At 51.9% G+C, this 23813-nt stretch overlaps 1 protein-coding gene across 1 annotated transcript in view; it reads left to right on the forward strand.

The window, feature by feature from the left end:
* Positions 1 to 23813, forward strand: part of LRIG1 (leucine rich repeats and immunoglobulin like domains 1) — a 115204-nt gene that overhangs the window by 72727 nt on the left and 18664 nt on the right. The window contains exons 4-9 of the mRNA XM_002696962.6: positions 9088 to 9225; positions 11011 to 11154; positions 12610 to 12753; positions 15628 to 15771; positions 18001 to 18144; positions 20458 to 20538. Of these exons, the coding sequence (XP_002697008.1) occupies positions 9088 to 9225; positions 11011 to 11154; positions 12610 to 12753; positions 15628 to 15771; positions 18001 to 18144; positions 20458 to 20538 (795 nt within the window). The remainder of the gene's footprint in view (positions 1 to 9087; positions 9226 to 11010; positions 11155 to 12609; positions 12754 to 15627; positions 15772 to 18000; positions 18145 to 20457; positions 20539 to 23813) is intronic.

Below are 23813 nucleotides of genomic sequence, written 5' to 3' on the forward strand. Positions count from 1 at the left end.
GTGGTCCCAGGCTATATTCCTAATGCTTTACATGGGGAAAGGGTACTGGGAAAGGGACACATCGGGGTGGTGGTGTCTCAGAATGTGGTTTAATGAGCCAGCATGAAACATGGCACTTGGATCAAATGACTTTTCAGATTCATTTCAGCCCTGAGGGATTTGGTTAAAAGGAATGTACCAGTGTCTGCAAAGGCTGAACATAAATGTGTAGCAACGCCACCCTAGACGCTGATGCATGCTAGACCTGCAGGCAAGTACGCACCGAAAGATACGTGCAAAAGGCACGTTCCTGTGCTTGAATGTGGTTTTTGCAGTAACCCAAACTGAAAGCAACTCAGTATCATCAGCAGCAGAATGGAAAATAAATTGCTGTAGAGAAGTACTACATGATGATGAAAAAGAATAAAGTCCTGCTAATGCAACAACAAACAAGATGTTTGTTTCTTGGCAGGAAAGCTATGACAGTCCTAGATAGCATGCTGAAAAGCAGAGACAACTCTGCCAACAAAGGTCCATACCGTCAAGGCTATATGGTCTTACCAGTGGTCATGTATGGTTGTGACAGACCCTAAAGAAGGCGGAGCACCAAAGAATTGATGCCTTCAAACTGTGGTATTGGAGAAGACTACTGAGAGTCACTTGGACACCAAGGAGAGCAAATCTATCAATCTTAAGCGAAGTCAGCCCTGAATACTGTTTGGAAGGACTGATGCTGAAGCTGAAACTCCAGTATTTTGCTCATCTGATGCAAACAGCTGACTCATTGGAAAAGTCCCTGATGCTAGGGACAATTGAGGGCAGAAGGAGAAGAGGGCATCAGAGGATGAGATGGCTGGATGGCATCACCAATGCAATGGACTTGAACTTAGACCAACTTTGGGAGACGGTGAGGGACAGAGAGGCCTGGTGTGCTGCAATCCATGGGGTTGCAAAGAGTCAGACACAGCTGGGCAAGAGCATGGATGGGTCTCATATGTGGAGCGAAAGTAGCCAGATATAAAAGAGTAAATATGGAACAATTCCATGTAGATGAAGCACAGCAATAGGCAAAATTAATCTTAGGTGATAGAAATTACAGTTGCCTTGGAAAGGAATAAATGACAAGGAAAATGACAAGAGGAAGCCTGCTGGGATGTTGAAAATGTCCTGTGTCTGTCATGTGAGTGTAGACCCTTTATTAAAATGCATTGAACTCTATGTTGATCATTTGTGCACTTCTCAGTATGCCTGTGATATTTCAATAAAAGCATTTGCAAACAGAACAGCCCCCCCACACAACACATGGCCTGCTGTATAGTTTTCATATTTTTTATGTTTTTCAACAAAGGAGAAATCATGATCTTGTTTGTTCTTGAATGATGAATGTCTTGTAGCCCTTGCAGAAATTCAGTTGGACCCCCAAGGTAGCCATCAGGGCTACTTTGCCCGGCACTGAGTTTTGTGCTAAATCATTAATACCTTGTGCGCACCTTCATCCTCCTCATTGTGATCAGACCTTGGAGCACCTGCTCCAGGTGGGGCATGGGGTTAGGTGCAGAGTCATAGGAAGAGTTCCAGGGCAGCACAGTGATGGACCAGGTGCAAAGTGCTGTGGGTGCTCCAAGGCTGCAGGGCGTGGCGTTTGACTAACCATGTCTGCCAAGGGCACTCTGGGGAATGGACTGGGGCAGGGATGGGAATGGTGCAGGTGTGTTACATTTTTCCCTCCATTTCCGGGCTAGATTGTATGAAACTGTTTCTTAGCCAGAGGTTCAAATGAGGTGAGAGCTATAATTTGAATTTTGCTGATTATTAAAGGCATAATTTTAAGGTAACCCTATGCAAGACATGCTATTTCTAGTAATAGTCATCACTGCAGGAGTTGACCACTGTGAGTCACGACACTTGTCTGGGAGAGCCTGGGGCATGCCTGCTTAGAGTTAGGACTGCTATGTTGGCTAGCTTCAGTGTGTTTCTTTTTGCCTCACTGCAAGAACTAAAAAGAGTGAGGATGCGCAAGTGTGGATCTGTTCTCAGATCACACTGTCAGCCTGCCTGCTCCACTGGCCCCTGTCAGGAACCTGGATCATCATCTGAGGTGCATAATAAATGGTGTAAGCTTAGGTTCCATTTCACTTCTTGAAAGGGTAGAGAAGGCATCAGTGGGGAAGGCATCGATTAGTGAAGTCTGACCTGGGCACTGGAGGGAGCACTGTAGGTTCTGTTGCAGTGAGGCACTTAGCCTCATTTTGCAGGTGATTAAACCAGATCCAAAAAGAGTGATTTGCACACAGTTCTAAAGCCAGAATTAGAATCAGAGCTAGAATTAGAATCTGGGTCCCTGCCCCTAGAAACCCAAACTAGTTGCTGAAGTGTAGACCAGAGGTCAGTAAACTACAGAGGGGCAAATCTGGCTCACAGCTTGTTTTTGTAAATAAAGTTTTATTGGAACGCAACCACACTCATTGGTTTACATATTGGCTACTTTTACACCCCAGTGTCAGAGTTGAGTTGTCATGACAGAAACCAAATGACCCCAATAGCCTAAAATATTTAAAATCTGGCTCATTATAGAATACATTGCTGACCCCTGGTGTAGACAGTAGGTGCATAATTTTAGCAACCAGCAATAATCCATTTGACCCCTCTTGACCCTGCCTTCTTTGATCTCCTTGCCGTTTTTTCCTGGCTGTTATCTGTGACATGAGATCTTTCCCACCACTCACAGGACTACCTTGTAAACCCCAGTTTACACAACTGTACTGGAACAGTCACTTACGATAAAAACTTTTAAATGTTGGTTTCAAATGCCTCGGTCTGTTTTCCTGTCTAATTTAACATCAGCTCTGAGAACATGGCCAAGTGGAGAGAGCTTATCTTGCCGCTCTCGGCCTTTGAAGCCTGATTTTATTTGTGAAGCCTTTAACAGGTGTTGGTTTAATAGACTTCTGCCGTATTAAGTTTTCTGTGCCCCAGAGGGCAGCCCAAGGGGGAGACCAACCCTGGATGGACCGCAGGGGGCGTGGTCGGCCCCCCCCACCCCCTCCCCAAGTCCCTGTCACCAGTTAGAAGTCCTCGCATAGCACTGCCCCCTCCCCTCTCCTCACTCTTTGTAAACCTAAAGGCATCCCTTTGCAGCTTGTCTGCACTGTTCTCTTCTTTCCATCCAGAGTATCCTTAAGAACTTGAGCTTCCTCTGTCTTATTTGCTGAGCTTGGCTCCCCTCGCCCTCTGCAGACTCATTGGTCACGCAGGCCTTTGGGAGGCTGGTACAAAAAAGCAGGCTGGGTTGAGACCGATGACGCAGACCGAGTCTTTGCTGACCTGGGGAGAGGCGGCCAGCATTCACATCTAGCCAAGCTCAGCTGAAGGCTTGCTGATTGACCCTGGGGTGGTGCACTTAAAATTCCGCCTAGAGAGCCTCTTGGACGGGCTGGCAGTTCCTCATCCCCTGGGCTCGCATGCTGGCTCTTCTCGTGTCCCAGCTGGGCTGACTGCAGGCAGAGTCCCGATGTTTTCAGCTGTAAAGCAGAGATGATGGCGAAGTAGAGTACCTTCCTTGTGAGATCACATGTGATTTCATGGAGCCATCATCAGGGCCTGTGACCTACAGGTGTCCAGTAACTGGTCGGCTGTTGTCAAGAAGAGCTTGGACAAAGATTCAGAGGTTATAATGATGACTGTGGGCCTTCTTGAAAACTGGACAGTTAGTTACATTAAAGGACTAATAGGGCCCCTCATAGTACACATGGCAGTAAAAACATGCGGAGTTTTAGAAAAGTAGGACAGCCCTTGAGGCAGCGTGGGAGGCTTCCCCTGCCTGCTGGCTGTTCGCTCTAACCTAGAGGGATGGGTGTCTGGAGCGGGTGTCCCGAGGGGGCGGTTTAGTGAGTTGGGTCAGGGGTGTGGGCCTGAGGCCCACTTGCTACTAGGAGTGAGAAAGGGGATTGTTGGGGACCCATCATATCTCTAGCCCCCCACCCTGAGTCCTGCAGAAGCTTCAGTCTGGGATTTTGAAGCACAGCGCCCCAAAGAGCCCCATCTCTCAGTGTCAGGGTTTTTTATACTCTCCAGCTGGAACAGACTCATGTCGTGCATGAAGCTAAGAGTGAGATCTCTGAGTCAGCTCTCTGCTCCCTAGAGAGGAATTGGTCCAGCCTGTTTGCATTGAAATGTGGCAGACAAATAGGAAACCATATTCCTTCTCTTTCCAGAGCACCTCCCACAAACTAGATACTGATCCTGGCTCTGAGGATACAGATTTGGCTAATAAAAACAAGAACTCATTTATTGAGAACTTGCTTCATGTCAGGTCATGTCAGCCCAAGGGGCATAGAAACTTGACACCCCACGTTATAGCAGTTCACACCTGTAAGTGGTGTAATGGGGATTCGAACTCAGGCAGGGCTCTGCTCGTGGCATGTTCCAGCCCATGAAGAACAGCTGGCCTTGGGTGAAATTGCTGGGGTCCACAGAAACATCCAACAAGATGTGATTCTTGCTCTGTGAGAGAAGGGAGACGACCTGTGGGGTCAGCTTTTCTGAACATGAGGAATTTGGGAAGAGTTTGGTCAGGGCACTGGGCTAGAGTCTAGAGCAGAGAGACCAGACCTGGGGGAGAAGATGACGTGCAAGAAGCTCTGAAGTCACTGTGGGCTAGGTCATTTGCCTCTGAGCAGAGTTCCCACAGAGCAATTGGCTAACTTTCCTTCATGTTTCTTGATTATACTCATCTGCTTGCATGGTTTTCTTCTACTTAAATGTTGTGGAATGCTGTGCTAAATTGCTTCAGTTGTGTCTGACTCTTTGCAACGCTATGGACAGTAGCCTGCCAGGCTCTTCTGTCCATAGGATTCTACAGGCAAGAACACTGGAGTGGGTTACCATTTCCTACTCCAGAGGCTCTTTCCAACCCAGAGGTCGAACCCACGTCACTTTCGTCTCCCGCGTTGTCAGGTGGGTTCTTTACCTCTAGTGCCACCTACTTAAGTGTTCAGGTGAGTCCCAAATCTGTGTCTAGGTTCCGCCTTTCTGAATGAAGTCATTGTTCATTCTTTGTGATTCCTTCAACAAGTATTTACTGAGGACCTACTATGTGCCTCACACTATCCTAGTGGCTGGAGACACAGTAGTAGTCAAAACAGACAAACATCTCTCCCTTCAGGGAGCTACATCCTGAGGAGAGAGAAGATGTTAAACTAGAAATTAACAAAGTACTGGGAGTATTAGATGATAGAAATATTATGAGAAATAAAGCAGGCAAAAAAGTGGAAAGTGTGAATGAGTGTGTGTGTGTGTGTGTGTGTGCGTGTGCGTGCGTGTATTTGTATGTGTGTGAGGGAAAGAAATTAGGAGGCAGAGGCTTATAGTTTTAGAGAATGTTGCCCAGGCCACCTCATTGAAAAGGTGACGTGTGAACAAAGATGGAAAGGAAGTGAAGGCACGGGACCTGCGAATCTCTGGGGGAAGAGCATTCCAAGCCGTGGGAAAGGCATTTGCAAAGATCCTCAGGCAGGATCCTGCCTGCCGCTTCCGGGGGCCAGCATTCTAGGCAGGGTACAAAGCGGAAGGGTAGGAAGTGAGGCAGCAAGGCAGGTGTGTGGCAGCTCACGTGGGCCTTGGAGGCTGTTGTGTGGACTTAGTCCTAAGTGAGACACGGAGCTGTTATTCGAGTTTTAGCCAAATACATCCTGTGAATTGCTTTGATTTTTCTTTTTCTTTGTTTTGTTTGTAAACTGTAGTAATATACACATTATGTATAATTTACCATCTTAATCATTTAGGTGTGCAGTTCAGTAGTGGTAAGTACACTCGTGTTGTGTAACCAGTCTCCAGAGCTTTCTCCATCTTGGAAAATGAAAACTCCACCCCTGTTAAACCATTCCCCATGCCCCAACCCCAGCCCCTGGCAACCAGCACCACCCCGCTTTCTGTCTCAATGCATGTGACTGCTCTAGGCACGTCGTGGAAGTGGGATCATGAGGTATTTGTCTCTTGTGACCTGCGTTTTCCACTTACTGTAGTGTCCTCAGGATCCATCCATGCTGTAATGAGTGTCAGAACTTCCTTCTAAGGCCGAGTAACAGTCCACTCTCCGTACACCTGTCAGGCGTGTCCATCCGTCCACTCATCCATTGGCTGAGCTGCTTCACCTGTTGGCTGCTGTGAATGATGCTGCTGTGATCCTGGGTGTACAGATCACTGTGCGGTCCACTTTCATTTCTTTTGGATGTATACCCAGTAGAATTCCTGGGGCCCATGCTGGTAATTCTGTGCCTACTTTGTGGAAGAACCACTGTACCGTTGTCTTCAGCAACAGTACCAGGATCCCAGCTTCTGCACACCCTCTCCCACACGTACTGTTCCTGTTTTCGTTTGGTCTTTAATAGTGGTCATGCTGTAGGTATGGGGCACTAACTCATTGAGTTTACCTAACGAACAGTGATGCTGAGTATCTTTTTGTGTGCTCATTTGTCATTTGTTTATCATCTTTGGAGAAATGTCTCTTCAAGGCCTTTACCCATGTTTTATTTGACTTGTTGGGGTTTCTTGTGTGTTGGTCGCTGAGTTGTAGCTCCTGTGTGTTCTGGTTATTTTCTGCTTATCAGATACATGGTTTGTGAATGTTTTCTCCCATTTTGAGAGATGCCCTGACAGGATTTCTCTGGATGTTGAGTTGAGAGTAGGTCGGAAAGGGCTAAAGATGGAAGGGGTAGCCCGTTACCTCATTATTGTTCTGTACTCGCTAAGTTGTGTCTGACTCTTTGTGGCCCCGGGGACTATACCCACCAGGCTTCTATCCATGGGATTTTCCAAGCTAAAATACTGGACTGGGTTGCCATTTCCTTTTCCAGGGGATCTTCCTAACCCAAGGATCGAACCCATGGCTCCTGTCACATCTCCTGTGTTGTAGGCAGATTCTTTACCACTGAGCCACCAGGAAAACCAAGTCACCTGGTTTTCTTAATATTTCTGAACTAGAAAATTGCGCATCACCATTCTGTGGTGTCCAGATCCTGTGGCCCTGTCTCTGTTGCCACCACCTCTTGCCTGGTCCCCTGGAACACAGACACCCTACTCCTCAGAGGCTCTTGAGGCCCCGCCTCTGCTTCTGCCCTGCCCATCTCCTGCCTGCATCCACAACCCCCAACCCCGGAGCTGGCCCCGCCGCAGAATCCACCCCAGCTCCCCTCTTCCTCCTGGCAGATCTCACCCATCCTCACTCCCACGCTCCGTTGTTCCCCATCTCCATGGCTGCCTCTTCTGCTCACCAGGGAACTCTTTCCAGCGTGTGAAAGAGACCCGTCTTCATCACAGCATCCTTCCTCCAGCCCGGGCCTGGCACAGAGCGGGGCCCAGATCGTGTTTGATTCAGTGAATAAATACACAGAGGAGAAAGAAGAAAGAAGGTGTAGGATGAAAGAGACAGGGAAGACGGAGCGGGGGAGCACTGGGGGTGGCCGCAGCTGTCCCGTGGCCCCTTGGACTGTGTACGGTTGGTCCCCCTTTGTGCGACTTGGGGCCAGCGGCGCCCCCCTCTTCTTTCCTTAGGCCTTCTTTTTCCTGGCTCCCTGGTACTGCATTCAGAGTTCCTGGATGGGGCTCAGCTCTGTTCCCTTTATTTCTCCTTCTTTTTTCCCATACTTTACATAATAAAGGTTTCCTTTTCTATTCTTTTTTTTTTCCTTTTTATTTGGAAGTCAGAAAACTGAAGAGACTATCTTTATTAACAACTTAATAAAGAACTCAAAGGAAGTAGTTTGGTGGGGGGAGCATGGAAGAAAAAGTGGCCTTTCACTCCAGGGAGATTTTGCTATGTGTAAAGGGAGCTGTACCCTCGTAAATGGGTTTTCAGGTTCAAGGCCTGGGAGAGATGGGAAGAAAACAAAGGCATCAGTGAGAAGGCCCAGAGCTTCTGGGAAAGAGGGCCTTGTTTATGCCTGTTGGAACCGATCTGGTCAAGTGTTTGTTTAAAAAAGATGCCACTTGGTGAGCGACGCCTGGCTCCCTTGTGTCGTGTTCAAGACTGCTTGGATTGGCTGGAGCCCCCAAAACTGTTTACTCAGAAGCTGGCCCCAGTGAGCGCGTGGGACCAGAAGCACAGCGCCCAGCTCCACAGGGTCTGAAATATCTGGATACCAGGATCCGGGCTGTGGCGGCTTGAATCCACCAGGCAGGGCCAGACGCACAAGGGGGCTGGCCTGCTCCCTCCAGCCTTGGTTAGCATTTGTCGGATTTCTGCGGATTAGTAAATACTGGTCGGTGGGTGATTGAAACCGTGGTATTTGTTAGAAAGAGGATCCAAGGACAAACACGTCTCGGAGGGAGGTGAACACTGAACACACATGTGAATGTCCGCCAAACACAGCAGTGTGGTTCAGGCGGGACCATCCATATCCCTAAAGTAAGGAGACGTGGCCCCATCTTCCAGATGAGGAAACTTGAGGAACAGAGCTGTCAAGAGGGTGGGGTCAGAGGTGCAGGGCATTCGATTCCAGTTAGACACAGCGCTGAATTCCCGTTTCCCTTATTAGGTTGGCAGGATTCTGCCCTTTTTTTTTTTTTTTTTTAAATCCCTTGTGCCTGTCGACACGCCTGGTACATGGTAGGTGTCGGTAAAATGTGAAGTGTGTAATGATGCGCTCAGTTGGAGTAAATTGGATGCTGGCCTCTGGTGCCCACATTCTTGTGAGTGATGGGGTTGGCCTGGATTCTGAAGATTTTAGACACGAGCAGCCTCAAAAGCTGGCTGGTTGCATGGGGCACATCCTTTGTGGGAAAGTGTACTAGTGAGTTCTGAGTTCTGGTCATGCCAGGCTGCTCTCCACACGGCCAAAATATCACCCCTATGTTCCTGTCCTTGGGGAGAGCAGCCTGGCTTAGAACTTGGGCAGACAAACTTGTCACAGGCAAAGAATCTGATGGTCTGTCTAGCTTCCGGCCTGCAGGTAATAACCTGATGGAAAGAAGGATGGGAGACCTCATTTGCGAGTGTCATAGCATTTATAATTCTCTGAAACTGCAGGGGGAAAAAATGTCTACAAGTGTGGAGGAAAATAGTTTCTTTGCAAAATGACGTGTTGGATTCACCTGCCTTGTGTGTTTTAGGCAACACAACAGGATTCGCAGCGTGGAGGGGAGGCAGCTGAAGGCTTACCTTTCCTTGCACGTGCTGGATCTCAGCGCCAACAACATCACAGAGATCCGGAGTACCTGCTTCCCACACGGCCTGCCCCTCACGGAGCTGTAAGTGCGTCGGGTCCGCCCGCAGCACCCAGGTCTGGACGCTGGTGGATGCCCGGCTGAGTCCGTGGGCCGGGCACATGCCTCCCATCTGTGCCCTCAGCCGGGCAGGGGCCCCAGGTCCACAGTCCTCTGTTAGCCTGTTTCCGGCATGTCTACGTCAGCGGTGCTGTTCTGACTGTACTCGTGGGCCAGGGAGCTGACGTGGGGAGAGGCTCAGTAGCCTAACAGACGGACCATCTCAGAGCACCATCTCGCACTAAAACACGTGGCTGTGTGGACCACAGAGCCGGTTTTCTTCCTCCTTCCCTGCGCTGCCCCCTAGGAGAGCTTAGAGAAAAGATTGGGAGCAGTTGGGTGAGTGACAGCAGAGGGCAGCCTCTCTGCAGAGACTCAGCCAGCCAGTGCTCAGCCATCCTCTGGGTGCTCTCGACCTTCTTTGTCTGATCGTTGGTCTGTTTCTGTTCTGCCCTGTCTCACACCCGCTGATGGCAGACAGAAGAAAAACAGGCAAAACCTAGTTAACCTGCTGCTTGTTGGTAGGAAAATATTATTTTAGGGAAGAAACTGAAAACTCAGCTAAAGGCGTCTTCAGATGACATGCGAGCCCTCATCTCCTGGGTTACTACTGAGTACTCTAAGGGTGTTTGTGAGGTTGGTTTATGGGTCATTGTGACCCATCAGTTCAGAGACCAAGGCCGGGCGCACAGATTTTTAAGACGCCCAAGGAGCCGAACAGTCTCTTTCTTAGGATGCATATGGGTGCCCGAGGTGGAAGTGGGAGGCCTTGGCCGATCCTTCAGCTGATGGAGTGGCCGATCCTTCAGCCCCCAGTGGGGCTTCTTAAAGAGGTCCGGCCACCCACCACCACCCTGCTTGGGACAAAAACACCTCCCCTGCTGAACCGCCTCGCAGTGACCTTCTCTCTCTCTGCACGAAAGTAGGGGGACTCTGTGTTTTGGCAGAAGCTGGCCGGTATATCTTCATCACACAGACTGTTCTTTAATCTGGAGTGTTAAGAACAAACAGTCCAGCTCCGTTTGCAAAGAATCCTCACGTGCCCTGTACTGGGCCTCTGCCGGATGGAGACGAAGAATGCCTCCTTCCCTTCCCAGCTCTGATGTAGAAAATTCTCTCTGGTCTTAGCTCTTTTGTTAAAGGCACAACAAGCAGCATCGGTCCAGGGAAGGTGGAAGGAGAAGTGTTGTGGCCCCGCTTCCCTTCCCTCTTCCCCGCTGGGAACCATTCGTGCAGCTCTCCTTCACTAGAATGTTGCTCTGACACATTTGAAATGTTTAAAATGAAATGTTTTATGCACATTTAGAAGTCATACAATGGGATCCACTTCAGAATTAAAGGCCGTTTCCCCAAATTGTGAAACCCTCTCCGACCTTGCCTCACAGTGGACTTTCTGCTTCCTGAGGCTCTTCTCACCAACCTTGAACCCTGCCCCTTGGGTAGCAGCTGGCAAGGAGGGATTCCTGCAGCGGCCCAGCTGGAGTGGAGGTCATTGACTTCCTCCTGGGGTAGTCACCCTGGCTGAAAGCAGGGTGAGCTCTGGGCTCGAACAAGCCAGGCTTCTGTCACGTCTGAAGAAGACAGTCCTAATACCTGAGGCTGGGAGTGAAGATGGGCTTTGCAGCCTCAGAATGACAAATGTCTCGTTGGAAACCCAGCCTGCTGGGTGTGTTGTAGCTTGTTTTCCCAACTCAGCCAGGTCTGGCGTCTGTAACAGGACAAGGAAGGCCTCCTACTGACCCCTGCATTTTCTCTCCTGAATCCTTCCAGCAACCTGGCAAGCAACCGGATCAGCACCCTGGAATCAGGAGCATTTGATGGTCTGTCACGGTCACTGCTGACGCTTCGGTTGAGCAAAAACAGGATCACCCAGCTTCCTGTGAAAGCATTCAAGTTACCCCGGCTGACACAACTGTGAGTCCAGAGACCTGCGCCGTAATTAAGCTTAGCCAAACTTTATGGGGACCAGAGTTCCCCCAGGAGCTCGTTCCAAATGCACCCGCTTCCCCTGCTCCCCTTCAATCGGGCTCTGCATAAACTACCATTAATGGCCGTGCAGCAGCACCTAATAAAAGCAAATTAGACGCTGGGTCTGGAGCCTGCAGACCGCCCCAGGTTGCTGAAAAAAGATCCTCTGAGGATACGCAGGCCAGTCCTCTTCAGCACTTCCCAAAACGCAGTTGAGGAACCCTGCTGCTTAGCTGACCCTGGCTAATACATGGCCTGTGTAGACTGGGGTCCTTATTTATTTCGAGCTTTCTGTGTTTTTGTTTTTTGTAAGGAACCCATGTCATCTCTCCAGTGGCCTTTACGGGGTCCAGTGCTGCTTGAGCAGTTAAGAGAGGAACTTAGTGTAGCCAGAGGTAGGAAGCAAGAGATGGGTCATCTCCTCGGTCTCATAAGGTAGTTGATTGGGTTTTTGGTTTTTTTTTTTTTTTGGTAAAGAAAGGATGTGTCTGTTTAGTTTTTTGACTACCACAGCTGACCGCACTCCTAGAATGGCCCAGGGTTTGGATTCAAGAAAACCTTTATTTACCAAAACCTGATGGACTGCCTGTTCTTCGGATTTTTGCCTTTCCAGTGTCCTTTTTTTGAATAGGAGAAAAATGTATTTCAGGAGAATACACTGATACTGGAGCTTTCGTTTAAGCAGAACGGATTGCTCAGGGGCAGGTATGGCGGCAAGATGGGGTGCCCCCTGCCCTCTCACTGCTGTGCTTCTCCCGCACACCCAGGCAGAGGGTCCCGAGAGCCTCCCTGATGCTCAGAATCTGGTGTGCGTCATGAGACACTGCAGAAGAATTTGGGGAAAACCGAGGGCTCACTGCTCAGGCTGTGTTCTCCCTTCCCGAGTGTTACCAATGTAGCCAGCTCACCCAGATTCCTAAAATCTTCTGGTTCACTGAGGTCTCATCCCCGGAGGCCAGAGGCCCATGAGTGTGCTTCATGGTGGGTCCAGGCACCTCCTCCCGAATGCAGTTGGTGGGAAGTTGCCACCAGTATCCAGTTGTTCGAGTTTTCCTGGGTTGACACATCTGGTGGGGGTTTCTGCTGCTGAGCTAAGAGATGGCTCACCTAAGACGTTCATATCCTGAGTCACACCCTGTCCTCACTGCAGAGTCACGGTTATGGGAGAGGAAATAGGAGTGCTTACTCATTCTAGGGTGCAAGGGGGCCAGCTTCTAGGAGCCCTGGGCTCCCTGTCACACGTTAACAGTGGCTGGTTGGTGTCTTCGGCACACGGGCTTCCATGGTATGTCTGTGCTTCCCAGGACCTCCTACTGAGATTGTCCCAGGAGACTGCCTGGTGAGGGCTGTGGGGGGTGCATGGGTAGCGGATGCTCTGAACTGCTGGCCTCGTCTCTTTAGGGACCTCAATCGGAATCGGATTCGGCTGATCGAGGGCCTGACGTTCCAGGGGCTCGACAGTTTGGAGGTGCTGAGGCTCCAGCGAAACAACATCAGCAAACTGACGGACGGCGCCTTCTGGGGGCTGGCCAGGATGCACGCGCTGTGAGTCAGAGCCAGGCGCCAGGGCTTCAGCAGGGCCTTGAGTGATCCTCTAGGGCCCAGCCCCTGCCCTTTGGGACCTCAGCGAGGGCTCTCCTCTGTGTCTTTGGGATCTTTTGCTACCCCTGTGGTGTTATCTTGCAGGCTAGGATAGTCTCTTGGGGGAGTTTCAGAGGATTTGGTAAAGGGAGCTTGTTGGTGAGGATGGAAGGCAGGGGCTCCTTTGTGGGGGCTGTTCCTCTCTCCCATTTGCACTCCCCGTTACTGAATGCACGCTCAGGTGCCCAGCTCACAGTGCAGGCAAACAGTGCTCTAGCGTCAGACTTTGGAACAGAGAAAGGTTTATTACAGGGCCGTGTGAGGTGGGTGGCTCATGCCCCAAGAACACCCAGAGTCCCAAAGGCTTTCAGGAAAGTATTTTTAACCGCCAAGTGAGAGAGGAGCATGGTTGCTTGTTACAACCAACAGCCCTGGTGTAGGAATCCCTTGATCTTGCAGCCATCCATTGAAGGTCAGGTCCTGATGTTCAGTAAACCTACCAGACAAAAGTTATTCTTAGTTCTGCAACTTCTTGTCTCTAGATGAGTGGAAAAGCATCATATGGGCTAGTATTCTTCACACTCTAGGCAGCATTCTTAACCAGAAGCAAGAGAGATAGAATACAAAGGTTAAAGTACAGGGAACATCTATTATGGAGTCAGATTGTTCTTCCCGATTATACCCTTGCATCCCGTTCCTTGGCAGACAGTGGGCTCCCTTCCCACATCCTCTCCCCTCTCCCACACGCTACAGGAAGTTCCCTCTCCCTCCACTTCGGGTTTGACAGTCTTTCTTGATGTGCAGGTGAGCCAAAGAATGTATAGTTCATCCTGAGAGATTTATTTCTGTTCTGTGAGCTAATCAAGCCCCTCACTGCAGATGTTCCACTTCTGTCAAGGGAGCACTTGCTCCAGCCAGATGTGGACAGTCTTGGGGCTCGCCTGCCTCACAGAGGAACAGAAGAGCGTCCGGAGAGGGGCAGACAAGGCAGTTACCGAGCTTCAACTTTTAAATATTTACAATTGTTTATTTTTAATCAAAAGAAACGTACCCTCAGTAGTTGAGCAAAATCAGATAGTAAAGAAAAGCAGTTGTTGCCCAACCCTAGCCCTCAGTATCTCTCCCCGCTCAGTTCCCCTCGCAAGAGGCAAGCAGTCACTTCTCATCATGTTCTGTCTTTGTGTTCTGTTTGTAGTTCTGCTGGTGGTTGGTGGTTTGGTGGTTTAGTCGCTAAGTCGTGTCCGACTCATTGCCACCCCATGGACTATAGCCAGGCTCCTCTGTCCATGGGATTCTCCAGGCAAGAATACTGGAGTAGATTGCCATTTCCTTCTCCAGGGGATCTTCCCAACCCAGGAATCGAACCCGGGTCTCCTGAATTGCAGGCAGATTCTTTACCAATTGAGCTATGAGGAAGCCAATTTAATACACTAATACCGCTTACATTTTGATGTGTCATCATGAGATTTCTTGCTTTATGGTCAGTGATTTAACTTGCTCAAGACGCGCCAAAGCCCTTCAGTCTACAAGTTACACCACTTCATCTATGTCCTTGCTCAGTTATCTTTCCAACTGAAACAAAAACCAAAAACTCCAGGTCCAGTTCCATCAACTCCCTGTGCCTTCCTCATTATCAGGAGCATCTCAGAGTGCATCCCTTCATACACGCACGCACACACACACGCACTTCGTAAAAGACAGCTTAGCCTTGCTAAGCTTCGCTTCCCCCGCTCTTCATCGTTCACCTTTGCATAACTCTGTCTCTTTTTATATATTCAAGAGTACTTGTCCTTGACATCCTTAAAACTGTCATTTTGGACTTTGGAAGCCAGGTGGTCATGCCCTGGGAGTCAGAGCACATTCTTAGGAAAACATGGAGTTCTTAGCACATACCATTTGGTTTTTCTGTTGAACAAATTCATGCAAATTAGGGGGTGAAGGAAGAGTTACCAGAAAACAGAATATGTGAAAAGCAAAACCCGTGGCCCGAAGCCCCTGTGATAGCGCACGCGGAGCAGGACGTGAAGTAGTAGCTTCTGGTCACAAGGCTGGTCCTGGGAGTGGCGGTGTCTGTGGCCGCACTGTCTAGAAAGATGATGGTAACTTACATCCCTACTTACTGAACTCAAACAGGAGTTCAGTTCTCAGCATGATGCTGAAATTCTGACCTGCGTTTTCTTCCTTCTCAGCATAGCCCTATGGAGTCAATACTTCCTGGGCATCTCCACTTCATGGTTATTCAGGCTCCTTCAACCAGCCAGGTGACAGAATTGAGAATTAGGTCGCAATATTTCAACCCCAGATGTCAAGCCATATCTCTTGGCACAGTGGTCACAGGCCCAGGCTTGGTTCACCTAGCTCTGGTTCTGGCCCCTCACTACTGGCTGAGCTGAGGAGCGAATCTTACGTTACCTCGCTTGTCTCAGCCTCAGTTTCCTCACCTGTAAGACAGGGATAGTGACGAGAGCTACCTCCTCATCTTTCTCTCATCTCTTCCTTGAATGGGCTCTGCCTTCTGCTCAGAGCTCCTCTGCTGGCGTGCTGCTTGTTCGCTTGTATGCCGCTAAAGAGGTTGCTTCTAGAAGTTTCCCTGCGGCCTGTGAGCTCTCTCAGTTGGCCTGAATCCTTACCACTGTCTGTGTAGCTTTACCTCCCCGCCACCCCACAGGTGTGCTCACACACGTCAGGGCACACCCCATCACGAGTCCTTCCAGCAGTATCGTCAGATTCTCGGTGCCGCCTGTGTGATGGCAGGGAGCAGCTCCTCTGCCGTCAGGTGGGTGGGCGGCTGCGTGACCCCGGGATCTGCACTCACCGCGCATGGGGCTGTCGTGGCAGGCACCTGGAGTACAACAGCCTGGCGGAGGTGAACAGCGGCTCGCTGTACGGCCTCACGGCCCTGCACCAGCTGCACCTCGGCAACAACTCCATCTCCCGGATCCACCGCGACGGCTGGAGCTTCTGCCAGAAGCTGCACGAGCTGTGAGTGTCCCGCCAGCTCTGCGGGTGACGGGGAACACACCCAGGGTGCCTCCCGCAGAGTCTGGGGAGCCCTGGGCCCCGTGACCCACAGCACAGGGGCTTGCGGGGGTTGTTGAGGGCCTGTTGCAGAGCGGGACCCTGAGGACCTGAGAGCCTGACTCACCTCTTCTAGACTCTGCTCCCCATTTCAGATTAGCAGGGACCACTAAGAACAGCTGTTTTGAGAGCCTCTGTCCACACACGGATGCAGCGTGTAACATATGCTTCTCTATAGAGAGAGCGGCTACAGGCAGACCTCACTGGTACTGTGCAGTTCGTCCCAGACCACCTTGTAAAGCAGATCCCACGCTTTTGGCTCCGCAGTACATAGAAAAGTGTTCTTCTGCTACACTGTAGTCTGGGTAGTGTGCAGTAGCATTATGTCTGAAAAAATGATGTACACGTCTTAATTTTTAAATACTTCATTACTGAAAAGTGCTGTGTATCACCCAACTACACAGGGTGCCAAAACCTTCAATTTGTTTAAAAAAGAAAAAAAGTGCAGTATCCTCAAAGCGCAGTAAAGCAAGGTATGTCTGTATTGGAGCTCAAACGCAGAAAGGACAGTGAGCCCGAGAAATGGCGACACGTGGACAGTAAGGAATTTCTAAGTGTTTACCGTGTTTAAACGTAGTACTGGGCCTTTTTAGGTTGTGTTTTTATCTATTTGTCCACGTTCTCCCCTCTCCCCTTCCTCTCCCCTCCCCCCCCTCCTCCTTCCCCCTCAGCCCACCCCATACTGACCCGGAGTTTACATTTCAGTGAAGTCCGTCATTCCCTAGTGTAAAAATCGATGGGGGGGGTGGTGTGTGTGTGTGTGTGTCGATAGGCGTGTGTGTGTGTGTGTCGATAGGGGTGTGTGTGTGTGTGTCGATAGGGGGGCGTGTGTGTGTGTTGATGGGGGGGGGGTGTGTGTTGTGTGTGTGTGAGCTGCACGGTATTCTCACGTGGACTGGGATGGCTTCTGAAAGGCTCTCCTTGGGCCAGGACCCCATTCGGGAGTTCCCAGGACCTTTGGTTTTCCACGGTCCAGGCCTGGGAGCTGTGGGGAAGCAGGAGAGGTCTTCTGATCCCCCAGAGTGCGTGCGCTTGCTCAGGCGAGGAGCCACCCGCCTGCTGAATGGCGGAGGGTGTGTGCCCCCAGTACTGAGGCGGTGGTGAGGGGCCCCTCCTCCTGCCCCCTCGGCCTGCCTTCTGTGCCCTTCAGAAGGGTCAGACATGGTCATGGGAATGTGTCCTTACCAGCCTAACACTATGTCCGACACTCAGGTAACCCTGGAGCCAGATTTAGGGCCGCCTTCCACGTGTGTGTCCCGCCCCTCCTTTAAGCTGAGTTCTTTAATTGCAGGTGAGGATGTCATTTTGGTCTCCTGCCAGGTCTTTGCAACTGACAGACACCATGACTTATTTCTCCAGGAGAGAAAAACTGTCACTCCCTGCTACCTTTACATACTTACTAATCTCCGAATTTATTTTCCTTCCTCCTGCCCTAGCCCAGAGTTCCCATTTTTTCAAGGATAGATGACTAATACGCTAGGTCACAACCCACAGCCACATCAGAGGTGCAGGGGGTGTGTTGGGAAGAAAGTGTGATTCTGACACTCAGAGGTGTGTGATTGGAGGTGTGGTCTGACCTGCTTACAGTAGGGAGATCATGCTAAGAGGCTGGCTCAGGTGAGGGCAAGGAAGCCTGGAGGGACACTGGTCCCAAGAGTACTGCCCAGGTGAAGCCTGCGGTTCAGTGAAGAAGTCTTGTTCCAGGCAGTGCCTGGTGGCGCCCTCTGCTGGCTGAGGGCAGAGGCTGTCCGGCTCCCTCGCTCATTGTGAGAACCCCCTGGGGTCCCATCCAGAGTCTCCGGCCACAGCCACGAGAAGTCTTCCATGGCCTGAATCAGGACCAGCCACGGACACGAGGTGCAGGAAGGCATTGGAGCCTTGTGCTTGTTTGTTGAACGACCCCGTGTAGTGCTCAGTTTACAGATCTCCTTCCAAGAGTCAAACCACATGGGTGTCAAGCCCTGGTGGGTTTCTAGCTGTGAGACCATTTTGCCCTTGGGATTCTGGTGGGCATGTCCCTCCCCACTTGGACCCAGATGACTGGCTGACCCAGCTCCACCATCGGGAAAGGAGAAGGGAGGACAACGCCGAGCAACCTGATGGTGACGTTTGCTCTCCCCTCCTGTTCCTCAGGATTCTGTCCTTCAATAACCTGACCCGGCTGGACGAGGAGAGCCTGGCCGACCTGAGTAGCCTGAGCATCCTGCGCCTCAGCCACAACTCCATCAGCCACATTGCGGAAGGCGCATTCCGGGGACTCAAGAGCCTGCGTGTCTTGTAAGTCTTTCCCCGTTGGGTTGATGGGACAGCAAGCCACCTGCCTCACTGGTGAGGTATTCCCTTCTCACAGGTCTTGAGTTGGAATTAGATCCAAAGCTGACTTGTGCCACAGTCTCGAACTTTAATATCATGAAAACAAGCTGGTTGAGCAGAAAACTGTCCTTCATTCCCCGTGGGGTGGTGCCTAGTGATGAAGCCTCAAACTCGTCACCACGCGCTGGTTCCCACACTGCTCCTGATGGGACGTGGGGTCCAGCTGCTGGAACTTTCCCAGACAGCACGCCGCCCCCAGGACAGCACGCCGCCCCCAGGACAGCAGCCCAGCTGGGGGCTGTCCTTGCATCCTGAGCCTCCCTGCAGTGACTCGTGGTTTGGTCCTGAGCATTTTTATCTGAGTGAGGGCAGTACTGAGGCGCGTGTTGGGCCAGCATCTCAACTTCTTCAGCACAAACTGCGTTCAGAAGCCCATGTCCACAGGAGGTGACGGGGGAGTCTTGTTTCTATCCCTGAGCCTCCAGAGGGTCGTTTAACCCAACGGAGGTGGTCGTGTCACCTTCCTCTCGGCGCCCAGTGAGGTGGAGGGAACTTTCAGAACTTGCTGCAGGGCGCTTTTCTGGAACTGAAATTTTTTAGCCATTGGCTTCCAAGAATTTCCAGGCAACAGAGAACAAGCAGCCAACCAGCCACAGAGTGGGGGTTGCGGGTCGGGGGCGGTGCGTCTGGATTTCAACAGAGGGTTGCGGGTCCTGCCTCCCAGGCCTGCCCCCTGCAGAAAGAGCGACTGCTCCAGCCTGATGGGGAGAAAGGCCCTTGCACTTGGCAGAGAGGGCTGAGAAAGCTATCACATCAGGCCGTCGCTGGGGAATGAGAAAGAACCCGGACACCAGACTATTCAAGCTGGGGTCAGTCTCCGAGCCCTGGTGGTGCTGACTGACATGGCCAGGATATTCAGATGGTACAGGCCAGAGAAGAGAGAGAAAACTGGCAGCCGGGACTGGAGCAGGGGGACAGGCACATAAAGCTGCAGCCCCAGGTCCCGGATGTTTCAGGACGAATAGGGAAGAACCGATGCCAAGGAGGAGGCCCTTCCGGCCTCCGAATTGCAGCTCTCTGCTCATGCTGCTGTAAAATAAAGGTCAGAGCAAGCGACGCACTCCATGGTCCAAGCTCCCTGCCCCGTTGGCTCTCCCTGGAGCCAGGAGCAGCATCCCGTCCTGTTCCTGGCCCACGTCTCCAGGGTTCCGGAAAGGAAGGTGTGGGAGACCTTGTAGAAAGTCAGAGAGGGCCGACCGGAGCGGCACGGGGGCATGGTCACCAGGTGGGGTGTCTTGCCCGGTGGTGACCTGCCCTTGGAAGCTAGGGGCAGGAAGCTGAGTCATCGGCCTTGTGATTCTCATTGTTGGAGGAGACCAGCCCGAGAAGTTGGCCTCATCCTCTCATCCTGGCAAGTGGGTCACAAGTCTGACTCAGCACCCAGATGTGCCTGGCTAGGAGTCAGCACCTGTGGAGGCCCTGGGGGGAGGTGGGAGTTCAGGGTGCCAAACCCGCTTGCCAGCCTGGAGGTGGCTACAGAGGGCCCTGTGCCAGGGGCTTGCTCTTCACCATCCCCCTCCTCTGTGGGCCTTATGGAGTCTCTCATCAAGTCCAGGGAAGGGACCCTAGGTGGTCGGAAAGTAGATGAGAACCTTAGGGAACCTTTTGGACTCATTCTCAGAGCAGTGGCCAGAAGTCCACCCTTGGTGAGTGGAATCCAGAGCAGGCTTTCCCCTGTGCCGTCTGCACCCCTTCCCCCGGGGCTGACCTTAGCCCACTGGGAGCAGCACGTGGAGCCCAGAAGCTGCTGGTCAGAGGCCCCTGTCGGCTTTGTTAGGAGGCTGAGAAAGCCAGGCCGCACGGCAGGGTTGCCTAGTGGTCATACCTCTAATTCTTTTTTTTCCTGTTTATTTCGCACTGGGGTGTGGCCAGTAAACTCTGCTGTGGTAGTTGCAGGTGAACAGTGAACAGACTCAGCCCTACATACGCATGTATCCATTCTGCCCCAAACCCCCTCGCACCCAGGCTGCCACGGAACACTGAGCAGAGTTCCCTATGCTGTACAGTAGGTCCTTGTTGGTGATCCATTTTAAATATAGCCATGTGTACAGGCAAGCATAAGTTTGTTTTCTAATGCCTGTAGTCTTGAGCAGACATGCCGTCCAGGCATCTGGAATAGACTGGGATGTTCTGGGCTTCAAGGTGGCAGGCTAGGCGTGGGTCTCTCTTCCTACAGCAGACTGGATGCTAACTAAGCCTTCTGTGTCTCCTCCCCAGGGATCTGGACCACAATGAGATTTCGGGCACAATCGAGGACACCAGTGGCGCTTTCACAGGGCTGGACAGCCTCAGCAAGCTGTGAGTGTGGCCCTGAACGATCCGTGGGGCTGGTGCACAGAGGTGCCTCTTTCCACGCCCCTGCTCCCCCAGCACACACGCCAGTTTGGTTGTGGGTCCACCCCGGGTGGCATTGGCACATTCATTGTTCTTTTGTTCGGAAAGGAAAGTCTGCATAGGAAGGCAGGAGGCCTCTCCGCTTCTCTCTGGCCTGCTGTCTCCATACTGCCCCGGGCGTTGGTTTTTGGGGGCTGGAGGCCTGTTGCATCTTCTTTCCTCTTCAGTTCTTGACTGATGTGAAAACAGCCAGCTTTTTTGTTGTTCTTTGCTCAAAGGAGCCTTGCCCTGTTATTCAATTTCTAGAAATTCTAAACATCTAAAGCCAAGTAACTCTCGATGGTTTAGAGACTTCAGGCAGTCTTTTTGTTGTCAATCATAATCTTAAAGAGAAACAATCATCACCAAGGGTGATGCAGTAGCTCTGTTTTTTTATTCAGGGTTTCCGGTGTTTGGGGTTTGTTTTTCTAAGCTCCTAGAATTTGCAAGGCGTGTGTATGTGTGCGTGCACGCCTGTATTACATCTAACTCTCAGGAGGCGTGTGTGTGTGTGTGTGTGTGTGTCTGTATGTTAGTGAGTGTGACATCTGACTATCTCAGGAGGTGTGTGTCTGTGTGTGAGTGTGTGTGACATCTGACTATCTCAGGAGGCTTGGCTGTGTTTTGCATTTTTCTGTAGTTGAGGAAACGAGAAGGGATGTTGCCCACGATCACACAGCTTCTGGTGGCAGGGCCTCTGTGGCCCCAAAGCCCACCCTGTCCCCTCCTCGTCCACTCTTTCTGCCTCTCACCAGCACTCTGCCGAGGCCGCCCTGGGAACATTCAGGCGTCCGGGTGGGAGCTGTTCCTACTGTTTACTGCCTCTCGAGTGGAGGGTGAGGAGGACAAGACAGAGAATGGTCACAGCTCCGCACTCCCCCTCCCCCGGCCTGTTTTGGAGACGGCGCGCCAAGCACGAGAGTAAAGTAAATATTTTGAAAGCGGCAGTGGAAGGCGAGGCTCCGGGAAAGCCTGTGGTGGGAGGGTCTTTCTGAGGAGTTAGCGTTTCTAATTTGTTTAGAAAAGTGGGGTTTTCACGCCTTGGGTGTTCCGGGAGTGGTGAGTACGCGTCAGCTGTTTTGACTTGAGGTCTCTTCCTGAGGAGCCTGTGTTCTGAGAGTGGGTCGGAAAAGCCTGGCCCTTCTCCCCCACCTTCTGGGCGCTTTGCCCTGCAAGCTTGGGAAGGGGACCACACGACAGAGCACAGAGGCCCATTGCTGACAGGGGAGCCCCAAGCTCAGGATGAGGCTGCTGGGGGGCGTGGGCAGGGGTGTGGCCACCTGAGCAGCCACTGAGCTTGAGCCTCATCTCCAGCGCTTCGCCCGGCCCCAGCCTGACGAAGTGATGGCGAAGGTGGGGTCCTGTGTGGGGCCTGTCCATTCTGTGAAACCTGGAGGTGGTTCTTGGGTGTCGTGGCTTCCAGGAGGCTCTTCCCTGGCAGGTGAAGGGCAGCAACCCCCAGGGGCATGTGACCTCTGGTTCTGTGTAAGCCATCCTGTGTCTGGAGCCTGGAACTACTTCCTAATTGCCTGTGGTCTGTTCCCCACCGTGTTCTCCATTCCCTGCTGGACTACAGTAACAGTCCTGTGTAAAGTCCCAAGGTCTCAGCCCAAGAGCCCGGATCCCTGGCTTATGGTGAGCTGCTTGACACAGGCTCCTTGGAAACAGCTGGTTAACCCTGACCTGTAGAATAGTCTCCAGTCTCCTCCCACCCAGCTCCACTGACCAGGATCTTGGGCACGGAGGCTCTCCTGAGTGTTTCAAAAAAGACAGATGTAAATAATTGGGGGAAACTGAGACAGTAACAGTAATTCCTTAATATCATTAAATACATGCAATCAGTTACTTAGGTCGGGTGGTATTTCGGTTCTGTCGCAAAAGAAAAAGAAGTAATTCTCTTTCTTGGTTAGAAAAGGAAAACTACGTGATGCAGATTCTCAGAGGTGAGGAATGAGAAGCGGGCAGACGGTAAACAGGACTGGCACCGTTACATGATGGTCACACTGTGAGATGGGCTGTGATCCTGTGACCCTGGTGCATGGCTCTGGTTAGAAACCAGCATGAGTGGCGCGTGGTGGCCCCTCCTGCCCGTGAGGCGGGCCTAGCCTTCGAGGCCACGAGGCTTGTGGTTCTGTGTAAACCAGCCGGCGTCCAGCTTGCAGCCCTTCCTAATGGCTAGTCATGTTGAGTCAGCTTCAGTCACGTGACGTGGGAGGAAGCCGAGCTGCTTTGGTCTCCCTGGAGCGTTGCCTGAACGCTCTGCTCCGTGGCCATGACACCACGTCGCCCCGTGGAGCAGCCTAGTGGTGACTGTTGGACCCATTATCGGGGGGCAGGGGGCGCATGTCAGTGTGGAGGAGGGCTGTCCCCCTCAAGCTGCTGTCCATCCATGGGGCTGCTCTCAGGGCTCTGGGTCCCTCGAGCCTAGCTGGCTCAGCCACAGAAGCACCTGGGGGACAGAGATCGGGGACCTCCCTCGGAAGAGCCAGGGGACACGCTGTGTGGCCTGCACTCCCCTAGTCAAGGACCTGGGGTCCTCCCTGCCAGGCCCAAGGCCAGACTGAAATTAAAACGTTTTCCAAGAAAGGAACAAGTGAGCAGCAGAGCCATAAAAGGCTTCCCCCTGTGAAGCCCGCCCTGCCTTTGATTTTCCAGCTGCTGAACAGAGCCGTCCGGGATGGGCTTTCCACCCAGAGCTTGCTGGCCGGGCATTACTGTGCTCACCCACGCGGTGGCCCCCCTCTTTCAGAATGTCAACGGGACACCAGGCAGGGCCCACGTGTGTCAGGGGGCAGGGTTTCTGGAGCACAGGTCAGTCACAGAGAAGAGCGTTCAGTCACTTGTGTGCAACAGGGAGACAGGTGCTGGCCCATGGCTCCAGCTCTCCCATTCCTGGGCATAGGCCCTTCAGTCTTTGTGGGGTGAGGTTAGCGAGAGCTGGGTTGGCAGGGGATGAGGGAGAGGGTTTGATAGGCGAAGCCCAGGGTCACTGCTCCAGGTCAGTGGTAGGGGGGACATCGGGCCGGCTGTCTTTTCTTGGGAGCCGTCATCGGGTGCAGCCACATTCGGTGGCCCCCAGCACATGGATGGGGATGCCCCCACGCCACAGCCCCAGCTCTCCTCTGCCCACACACTCTGGTGGGCAAGCCCAGCCCCCACCTGCAGACATCTTCTGGGGAATGGGAGGACCTGTTTCAGTC

The sequence above is a fragment of the Bos taurus genome, chromosome 22, assembly GCF_002263795.3.
Source record: "Bos taurus isolate L1 Dominette 01449 registration number 42190680 breed Hereford chromosome 22, ARS-UCD2.0, whole genome shotgun sequence".
Lineage (NCBI taxonomy): Eukaryota > Metazoa > Chordata > Mammalia > Artiodactyla > Bovidae > Bos > Bos taurus.